This window comes from Hypomesus nipponensis, chromosome 25 (genome assembly GCF_054491055.1).
Source record: "Hypomesus nipponensis isolate SF chromosome 25, ASM5449105v1, whole genome shotgun sequence".
Lineage (NCBI taxonomy): Eukaryota > Metazoa > Chordata > Actinopteri > Osmeriformes > Osmeridae > Hypomesus > Hypomesus nipponensis.
The window spans coordinates 697,832-708,563 of NC_140385.1; the positions used below are offsets into that span (position 1 = coordinate 697,832).

General features: G+C 51.2%; 2 protein-coding genes across 2 annotated transcripts; both read left to right on the forward strand.

Annotated features, from left to right (window-relative positions):
• Positions 1-44: 44 nt before the first annotated feature.
• Positions 45-6,232, forward strand: ccdc171 (coiled-coil domain containing 171; the record flags this gene model as incomplete). The annotated part of the gene is made up of 15 exons (XM_084692043.1): positions 45-844; positions 972-1,089; positions 1,294-1,477; positions 1,577-1,767; positions 1,943-2,101; positions 2,193-2,285; positions 2,363-2,481; positions 3,010-3,178; positions 3,687-3,945; positions 4,076-4,179; positions 4,252-4,320; positions 4,435-4,743; positions 4,926-5,093; positions 5,714-5,890; positions 6,017-6,232. Coding segments are annotated over exons 1-15 (2,496 nt in total), but the record flags the coding sequence as incomplete, so codon positions are not given.
• A 57-nt stretch (positions 6,233-6,289) lies between these two features.
• Positions 6,290-10,732, forward strand: LOC146221563 (coiled-coil domain-containing protein 171-like). The gene is made up of 9 exons (XM_084691571.1): positions 6,290-6,488; positions 6,601-6,782; positions 6,908-7,060; positions 7,823-7,918; positions 8,055-8,179; positions 8,874-8,928; positions 9,328-9,459; positions 9,566-9,718; positions 10,550-10,732. Exons 1-9 carry the CDS (start codon positions 6,305-6,307, stop codon positions 10,697-10,699), a joined length of 1,230 nt encoding a protein of 409 aa, XP_084547697.1. The 5' UTR covers positions 6,290-6,304; the 3' UTR covers positions 10,700-10,732.

The window sequence follows — 10,732 nt, forward strand, 5'->3', positions numbered from 1 at the left end:
TCCAACTAAAACATTATTTTTGGCAAATGAGACAAATTATAAAAAGGAAAACATTAATAAATATGCGAGCTGGTGTTTGTCAGTTTATCAAACTGACTAGATGTTCGACCAATCCCAAGCCTCCGCTAGGAAAGAGGAAATGCGTAGACAAACAGTCACTAGGACGCTTAACATGGCGTCAGATTTAAACGGTTCAAGAAGTATTTAGCAAGTAAGTTAACTTTCTATTTTTATAAATTGAAGTTATTGGTATTTGAACACTTGATCGCTTTCGGGTTTTAGAGTTTTAACACAAAATGGACTGCTTGTTCATTTTAACTGCGTTTTTATTGTTTAAAAAAACCGTTGTTGACATTTACCCCGTTTTAGCCAGACTATAGTACAGTAGAGTTGGTTGGCAAAGCAACATAGCAGCCAAGCAACCTCAGATCCCAAGGCGTCTTTCTCTCTCGTTTGTGAAAACGGGATAATTTAATCCCAGAGGAGTTGAAACGAGGAAAATAGAATACATTCGGTAGATCAGGAGCGACAACACACAGACCGAAATACAACACATTTAACGTCTAAAGTTAGTCTAAATCACCAAGCAGCTTGGTATCCAAGGTAACCTGGGATATAACCCGAATTCAGTTTGCCGCTTGCAGGGGCAGAACCAGACAGCCAGACACATTTAAATATCAACCATGCCGACCGAGGAACCCGTTAGTTCTGATCGTTGCCGAACACACAACCGGGACCAGCCGAGGCGCAAGCACAGCGGACGGCCCAAGTCTCTGTCGCTACGGGCAACACATCCGCGAGCCGCGGTGAGCTCCGCCACGACCGCGGATGACGAGATCAATAGGTACGAGGAGTTAGCAGCGAGAGACGTTTAACGTCACTATCATAGCTAACGGTCATATCAACCACCGTAGATACCCGCTACCATGAAGACCGATGTTTGATGCGGGGGCACGCGCTGTCATTCCCAGGGTGAAGGAGGTGGTGCCTCCGTGCGAGGCATGCGAGGCGGGGACGGAGGCGCTGAGGTGGCGGGTGGCGAAGCTGGAGCAGGAGAAGCTGGATCTGGTCGCCACACACAACCAGGAGGTACCCTCACTGCTCTACTGGACCCTGCTGCTGGCTGGGCTTCTTCTAATGAGATGGACTTTCCTATCGTTTATTCTACTACACTGTAGTCTGAGTCTACTGAACTCTACTAAACCATTTAATTCTACTAAACTCTAGTTAATTCTACTGAACTCTACTGTAGTGAAGTGTGCTGTCCTGTACCGTGCTGTCCTGTGGGGGCAGGTGTCGGGGCTGCAGGCGGGGCAGGCCAGGCTGAGGGCGGAGCTGGAGCGAGGGGAGGAACAGCTGCAGGAGCTGCAGTACCAGCTGGCCCTCACCAGGAGAGAAGCTGCATCCTCACACCACCACACCTCCACCCTAACCTCCACCCTCACCTCCCTCACCACCCAGAAGCAGCTGCTGCAGGGTGAGGAGGAGGAGGAGAGGAGGAGGGAGAGGAGGATGGAGGGAGATGTGCTTGTTGTGAAGAATAGTTTTAATTGTGTGTGTGTGTGTGTGCGTGCAGAGCGTGCTGCGGAGCTGCACCAGAGTGTGTGTAACCTGCAGAAGGCTCTGGAGATCTCCCACCAGGCGCGGGAGGAGGACCAGCATGCCTTGCAGCAGGACCTGGAGGAGCGGGACCAGCTGGTGCTGAACGCCAGCGCAGAGAACACACACCTCACTGCTGAGAACACACGCCTGCACACACTGCTGCAGGTGACACACACACACGCCTGCACACACACACCTACACACTGCTGCAGGTGACACACACACACACCTGCACACACACACCTGCACACACACGCCTGCACACACTGCTGCAGGTGACACACACACACACCTGCACACATACACCTGCACACAGATGTAACTTTCAGTTCTTCTCCAGGAGCAAGAAGCTGTGCTGGGAGAACTGAAGCAGAGGCTGGAGGAGGGAGAGAGGGAGAGAGAGAGGGAGGGAGAGAAGGAGAGAGAGAGAGCTCGGAGGATAAGCAGTGATCTGGAGCTGATCACCGCTCGCGACGAGAAGACCAGGAGAGACCTGGAGGTGAGGAGAGCCTCTCTCACACACACGCACACACCATATACACACACACACCATACACCCAGTCCCCTGTAAGCAGCTGTGTGTGTTGCAGGGGGCCCAGCAGAGAGTGAGGAGTCTGGAGGACAGCATAGAGACAGAGAGAGCTTCTCACCTGGAGACCAAGTTCAACTCTGAGATCATACAGGTACACACACACACACACATCTGTCCGAGATGCATAGTTTTCAAGCTTGACACGTGTGTGTATGTGTGTGTGTGTAGCTGCGTCTCAGGGACCTTGAAGCAGCAGTGCAGGCGGAGCGTGTCGGGCAGCAGGAGGCGCTGTCCAGCTTACAGCAGCTCAGAGACACACACACATCCCTCACCCTTGAGAGAGACAGGTACACTCAAGCCCGACTGATTTATCGGCAGGCCGATATTATCGGTCGATATAAGGCATTTTCCAAACTATCGGTATCGGTATTTAAATGTAGGATAAATGAATATAAAAATTTAAAAAACAAACAGACGGACAAAACACACTTCAACCATGTTATGAGTGTTGGCGTTGCACAGTTTGTCCACCAGAGGGCACTCTACAACGTCCCTGTTGGCAACACTCGTTTTTAGAACGCCACAAACCCTACAACCATCTGATCCAGACAGATTTCAGAGTCTTAGGGAAATCTGTTTATGTTTTGTTATGCGTTTCTGGATAATAAAAAATAATAAAATGATATATATCGGCCGATATATCTGAATATCAGATTTTTAAATCACCAAATATTTGTATCGATATCGGCCTTAAAAATCCTTTATCTGTCGAGCTCTAGTACACACAGCATCCCACACCCTAGAGAGAGACAGACTGGCCCGTTACAGCTCACACAACTGTGTGTGTGTGTATGTGTGTGTGCGTGTGTGTGCAGGCTGCAGAAGGAGGTCCACAGCTCCCAGGCTGAGCTGCTGGAGCAGCAGAGACTACACACACAGCTGCTGTGTTCAGTGGAGAAGGAGAGGAGAGACGCAGCACAGCTGAGAGACCAGATCCTGGAGGAGCAGAGACTACACACACACACACGCACACAGCTGGACATGGTAACACACACACACGCACACAGCTGGACATGGTAACACACACACACGCACACAGCTGGACATGGTAACACACGCACACAGCTGGACATGGTAACACACACACACAGCTGGACATGGTAACACACACACACAGCTGGACATGGTAACACACACACACAGCTGGACATGGTAACACACACACACACACACACAGCTGGACATGGTAACACACGCACACACACAGCTGGACATGGTAACACACACACAGGATGGTAACACACACACACACACAGCTGGACATGGTAACACACACACAGGATGGTAACACACACACAGGATGGTAACACACACACACACACAGCTGGACATGGTAACACACACACAGCTGGACATGGTAACACACACACACACACAGCTGGACATGGTAACACACACACACACACAGCTGGACATGGTAACACACACACAGGATGGTAACACACATTGTCTAGCAAATGTAAGTAATTGCAGTTGTGTGTGTGTGTGTCAGGTAGCCCAGAGGCAGCAAGAGCTGTATGAGAGCAGCATCCGAGACACACTGCAGCTGCTGCAACAGCACACCTCTGGTCTGCAACAGCACACCTCTGGTCTGCAACAGCACACCTCTGGTCTGCAACAGCACACCCCAGATCAGCACACCCCAGACCAGCACACCCCAGACCAGCACAACTCAGACCAGCACAACTCAGACCAGCACACCCCAGACCAGCACACCCCAGACCAGCACACCCCAGACCAGCACACCCCAGGTCTGGCTGCCTGTCTATCTGTCTGTCTGTCTGTCTGTCTGCCTGTCTGTTTGGCCGCTGCTCAAACAGATGTAGAGGTGTGTGTGTGCCTGCTCTGTCTATGTGTATGAGTAACAGGTGTGTGTAACAGGTGTGTCATCACTAGAGACAGGAGGAAAGCCCTCTGAACTGATGGACCTGCTGAAGACCACTCTGACTACCTACCAGCACACCCTGCAGCAGACTAGAGCACAGGTACACACACACACACACACACTCACACACACATGTTCTGTATTAGATGATGGAAATTCAATGTGTGTGTAGGTCCAGGATTTGCTCCAGCTGAAGGAGTATAGCCAGCAGCTGATCTCAGAACACCACAGGAGTATAGAGGTACTGTTACACACACACACACACACGCACACACACACACACACACACACACTGCACCTACCAACAGACTGCTACACTGACCTTTCTCTCCTTCCTTCCCTCTCTGTGTATAAGGACTGTGGAGCGATGCTGGCTGCCTGTCAAGAAGAGGTGGGACGTTTGCGATCTGAGTGTTCTGATTGGATGAGCCAGAGCCAGAAGTCTCAATCAGAACTCCAGGTGGCCCTGCAGACCCTGGAGGAGGAGAGAGAGAGGAGGAGGGAGAGAGAGAGGGAAGAAAGACAGAGAGAGGAGGTGAGGGAGGAGGAGAGAGAGAGGGAAGAAAGAGAGAGGGAGGAGGAGAGAGAGAGGGAAAAAGAGAGTGCTGCAGGCGCACTGACCGAAGTTCAGAAGATCACAGAACTCTACGAGACAGATTCCCAGGTACACACACACACAGACAGACTCCCAGGTACACACACACACGCTGGGAGTGTCCTGTGTGTATCATTTCATTAAGAAGGAGTGATTTCATTATCTCATCTGCTCTCACTGTGATTACATCTCCAGTACAACCACAGGTAACACAGGTGTGTGTGTGTGTGTGTGTGTGTGTGTGTGAGCAGGAGAAGCTGGCCTTCCTCCTCTCTCTCTACCAGCGTCTCCTGGCCGGCTGTGTCCTCCTTCCTCACACGCACGGCATGCTGGGAAGCTTCTCCTGGGCGGAGCTCTGTGATGTCATACAGGAACATGTCGACACCCTGACCTCCGACCTGTCCCACGCCCACGATAGGGTCAGTGCGTGTGTGTGTGTATGGTTTAGAGCATGACCGATAAAGGACTTTTAAGGTCGATACCAACGAATATTTGGTGATCAGAAAAATCCAATATTCCGATATATCGGCCGATATAATATAATTAGTATTTATTTATTTTATCCAGAAAAGCGTAACAAAACAAACTGATTTCCCTATCATTAGTTATTTGTAGTTTAAATTTAGTAATTTTAAGCAGACGTTCTTATCCAGAGCGACTTACAGTAATTACAGGGACATTCCCCCGAGGCAAGTAGGGTGAAGTGACTTGCCCAAAGACACACAGACGGGAATCAAACCGGCACCCTTCTGATTAATAGCCCGATTTCCTAACCGCTCAGCCATCTGACTCCTATTATTATATGAGTCCTCACTAAATGCATAAATGTGATAATGTGGCATATGAAGAAGATATGAAACTGTCTTTTGAACAAACACAATAAAAAAACAAACAAAAAATGTTCATTTTGACAATTATAAATGCCGATACCGATAGTTTGGAAAATGCCTAATATCGGCCGATAATATCGGGCTCCAGTATGGTTATTCTTTATATTCACAATATAACCAATCAGACATTCTCCCTCCCTCTCCCCCAGGTCAGGCTGCTGGAGGGTGTGTGTGACAGGAAGAGTGAGTGTGTGCGGGAGCTGGAGCAGAGACACAGGAGTGTGTTGGAGACCATGAAACAGAGAGAGGACACCTGGAACACACACACACATCTGCTGGAGCAGAAACACCTCACACACACCGCCCAGATGCAGAACAAGATCCAGGTAACACACACACACCGCCCAGATGTAGAACAAGATCCAGGTAACACACACCACCCAGATGTAGAACACAATCTAGGTAACACACACCCCACCCCACGATCATCTCCCCCTCCCTCTCTCCCCCAGGTGTGTGTCTCCCAGGTCCAGGCCCTGCAGGAGAGAGAGCGTTCCCTGGAGCAGGAGCGCTCGGCCCTGCAGGGGGCCTGCCTGCTGCTGGGGGGGGCCCTGGGGCCCCTGTTGGAGCACTGCCACGCCCTTTCTCTGCTAGGGCGGGGCCTGGGCCGGGGGGCGGGGCTGGAGGGGGAGGTGCGCTCCTTGGTGCGGGCCCTGGGGGAGGAGGAGGGTGCAGGGGGGGGAGTGAGGGGGCTGAGGGTGTGGAGGAGGGGGGTGTGTGTGGTGTTGGCCGTGAACCGTATGCGGGCGCTGGGACGGAGGGCTAGGCTGCTGTTTAGACTGGCCACGCCCCCTGTGTGTGTGAGGGGGGAGGGGGGGGAGGGGGGGAGGGCAGGGGTGTGTGTGAGGTGGCTCCGCAGCCAGCATCTCTCCTCAGACATCCTGGAGGCCATGACACCACTGCAGGAGGCCCTGGTACACACAGGTAAGACACACACAGGAAACACACACACACACAGATAACACACACTCTGTCAAGTTTTACATTTTAATTCAAGTTTAACTTCTTCTTCATTCTTCCTCCCCCTCCCCCCCAGACTCCTCCCCCCCAGACGTTCTTTCTGCGGCCCGCAGCAGTATGTCCCGCCTCCTGGACCTCCTGCTCCACCAATCAGATGGCAGCTCCAGCCTCCCTTCCTGTGGAGGAGACAAGTGTTCCCTAGCTAGCAGACTGGGCCGTGGGCTGGTCCAGCTCAACACCAGAGAACACAGCAGCCAGGTGTGTGGGTGTTACCTGTGAGTGTGTGTGTGTGTGTGTTACCTGTGTGTGTGTGTGGGTGTGTGTCACCATTCAACTTCACAAAGTGCATCATTCTTAACCCAGTCTATCCCATAATGCATCAGTCCTTAGTGGCCACACTGCAACAGCACTTCCTGGTTTTCACCCAACGGCTGCACTCGGCTGAGGTGGAGAGGCGGGGCCTGCGGCTGGAGGTGGCCTGTCTGAGGCAGGCTGGGCAGAGCTCTGCCCCCTGCTGTCAGGACCCCAAAGACCAGGTGAGCTGTCCTCTCTGCTGCCTGACTACAAGACATACATCCAAATACATCTTTTTTCAACCCATCACAGTAAAGTATTTTTGTAAAAATACATTTTAGGTCAAAAAAATATTGTGGGCAAATTAAGGTGCACAATATTTGTCAACCTTTCTACAATTTCTTTTGAAACTTTTTTGCAAAAATACATTTGGGGTCAATCTAACCTTTCGTTTGGCAAATTATGGTGGAAAATATTTTTCAACCTTTCTAATACTTAATTTTTTTTAAACCGCTAAAAAAAAGAATCTATCGAGACAAATTTAAAAAAAGTTTTTAGTATATTTGTTTTTGGTTCTATCAACCATTTTTACTGCAAATTATGGAAAATGTATTTTATTACTTATTAAAAAAAAAAAGTCTTGCTCCATGGTAACTTTGTAGACTGGTTTACATTTGTTGTGCATGATAGCCAGGAAATGAAAAAAAGCATGCAATGACATGAAAAAAAGCACGCAATGGCAAGTTGATCTAAGCAACAAGCCTGGCTTTAAAATGTAAGAAAGTACAGATATAAGGAGTGAAACTAAAACATAAATCTACTAAGTTCAGTAACAGAGTATTCGTACTTGGACGCTTTGGATAAAAGCGTCTGCTAAATGCATAAATGTGAATGTACTTCCCATCTCTGCTCACAAGGGAAACATAAAACATCACTTTACTGGACCCCATGAGTTCACGTGTGTGTGTGTGTGTGTGTGTGTGTGTGTGTGTGTGTGTGTGCAGGGCCTGGCAGAGCGTTTCCAGAGCGTGTGTGTGGAGTTGAGGAAGGCTCTGGACAGAGAGCACACAGCCCAGAAACTGCTGCAGGAGCAGAGCCAGGTACACACACACACACACACACACACACCTCCCAGACTGTCCAGGTACACTCTCTCTTTGTCTCTCTCTCATATCTCTCTGTCTCTCTCTCTGTCTCTCTCTCATTTCTCTATGTCTCTCTCCCCCCTCTCTCCAGAGTCTAGCGGAGGCGAAACGGGAGGTCCGTCGTAAGGAGCAGTCGCTGAGGATTCTGGGTAAGCACCTGTCAGCGCTGCAGCAGGAGAGGAGGAGCCTGGAGGATGCACTACACACTGCTACCAGGTACACACCTGCCCTACACACTGCTAGCAGGTACACACCTGCCCTACACACTGCTAGCAGGTACACACCTGCCCTACACACTGCTAGCAGGTACACACCTGCCCTACACACTGCTAGCAGGTACACACCTGCCCTACACACTGCTAGCAGGTACACACCTGCCCTACACACTGCTAGCAGGTACACACCTGCCCTACACACTGCTAGCAGGTACACACCTGCCCTACACACTGCTAGCAGGTACACACCTGCCCTACACACTGCTAGCAGGTACACACCTGCCCTACACACTGCTAGCAGGTACACACCTGCCCTACACACTGCTAGCAGGTACACACCTGCCCTACACACTGCTAGCAGGTACACACCTGCCCTACACACTGCTAGCAGGTACACACCTGCCCTACACACTGCTAGCAGGTACACACCTGCCCTACACACTGCTAGCAGGTACACACCTGCCCTACACACTGCTAGCAGGTACACACCTGCCCTACACACTGCTAGCAGGTACACACCTGCCCTACACACTGCTAGCAGGTACACACCTGCCCTACACACTGCTAGCAGGTACACACCTGCCCTACACACTGCTAGCAGGTACACACCTGCCCTACACACTGCTAGCAGGTACACACCTGCCCTACACACTGCTAGCAGGTACACACCTGCCCTACATGATGTGTGTGTGCAGGAGTCAGGACTCCCTGGTCAGCCACATGAGGACAGCAGAGAGCAGCTACAGAGAGGTTGGTCACCCTGTCTCACCTCCTGTCTCACCTCCTGTCTGTCTGTCTATCTGCATGGCTGTCTGTCTGTCTGCATGGCTGTGTGTGAGGGGTGTGTGTGAGGGGGGTGTGTGTGTGTGTCAGAGCTGGTGACACGGTGTCATTACAACATGAGTACTGGCTCCTTCACATGCTGCTGGAGTGTGTATTCCCATGGAGAATTTCCCTGGAATAAAGGGATTTTTCTTGTCAACTTTCGTAAGATTGTATGATCTCTTACTTTGTATGTTGGAAGGTTGCTCCAACATACATCTGTTGCTCTAGGTGACAAGTTACCATCTCATCCTTCATCCAACCATCATGGCTCCTCCTACTTCTTGTCTGTCAGTCTGACTCCTCCTCCTTTCCCCCTCCTGATAGGCCAGGGATAGTATCCTCCAATCACAGGGCTCTTTAGTGAGCAAGGACTGCCCCCTCCTGCTACCCAGGATGCATCTGGAGCCAGCGGGAACAGAGAGGATTATGGGAGGACAACATGTGGTGGCCTGCCAGGTACGGATGCACCACACACACACCACACACACCACACACACACAAACACACACTTACACACACACCCTCCCTCACTCCTAACCCCGCCCCCTCTCTCTGTTCTCAGGGCCTATTGGCTACCTTCTCTGAGCTGTGGCAGGCAGCCTGCTCCAGGATTGGTGCGTTGGAACAGGAAGTATCCGCCCAGAAGCAGCATGTCTCCGCCCTCAGGGCGGAGCTTAAGGACGCCTGCCTCAGAGAGAGCCTGGCCCTCGTCCCCGTAAGATGACATCATCACCACGCACCTTCACACTCCAGCAGCATGTGAAGCAGCCAGTACTTCATGTTGTAATGACACCGTGTCACCAGCTCTGACACACACACACACACCCCTCACACACACCCACACACACACCCCACACACACACCCACACACACACCCCTCACACACACCACTCACACACACTCACACACACACCCGCACACACACCCGCACACACACCCCACACACACACCCCACACACACACCCCTCACACACACCCACACACACACACCCGCACACACACCCCACACACACAAGCCACACACACACCCCACACACACACCCACACACACACACACTCCTCTACAGGGATGGTAGAGATGAGAGCAGATCACTGTGACAGAGAGCATCTGTTCTGAACTGATACATTTCTCATCAACAAGCAAACACACTTATTCATCTTACTACTACTGTAGCCTTCCACAAACACACACACACACACACATTCAGCTACTGCAGGCTTAGAAGCTTTAAAGGGATGTCAGTCGTGGTCAGGTCTAATTTGGACACTCTAAACAGGACCTTGAAAACATGGAGACACCTATTGAAATGATCCCTTCATCCCTGCTCCTGTCCTCTCTAAGCTCTGCTCAGGCCTGTATAGTGGCCTGTCTCCCTCTTCTTCCCTTGCATGGTGGTTTAGGAACAGACTGATCATGTTGAAGAAGTGAGGGATGGAGGAATAATGTGTTAGTATGTTTCGTGTGTCTGTATGTGTGAACATGTGTGTGTGTGTGTGATCATGTGTTGGTGATCATATGTGTGTTCGTGCTCTGACCTCTCTCCAGTGTCAGGTGGCCAAGCCCCCCTCCCCTGACCCTGCCTCTGTCCTGCTGAGGGGGCCCCCCTCCTCCCTGCCCCCCAGGGCAGCCAAGGTCTCAAAGAAGCCCCCCAAGAAGAGTCGGACTCAGGCCATCAAGACTCTGAGCAGGAGTTAGAGACCCAGACCCCCCCCCCCCGGAGGACCAGCC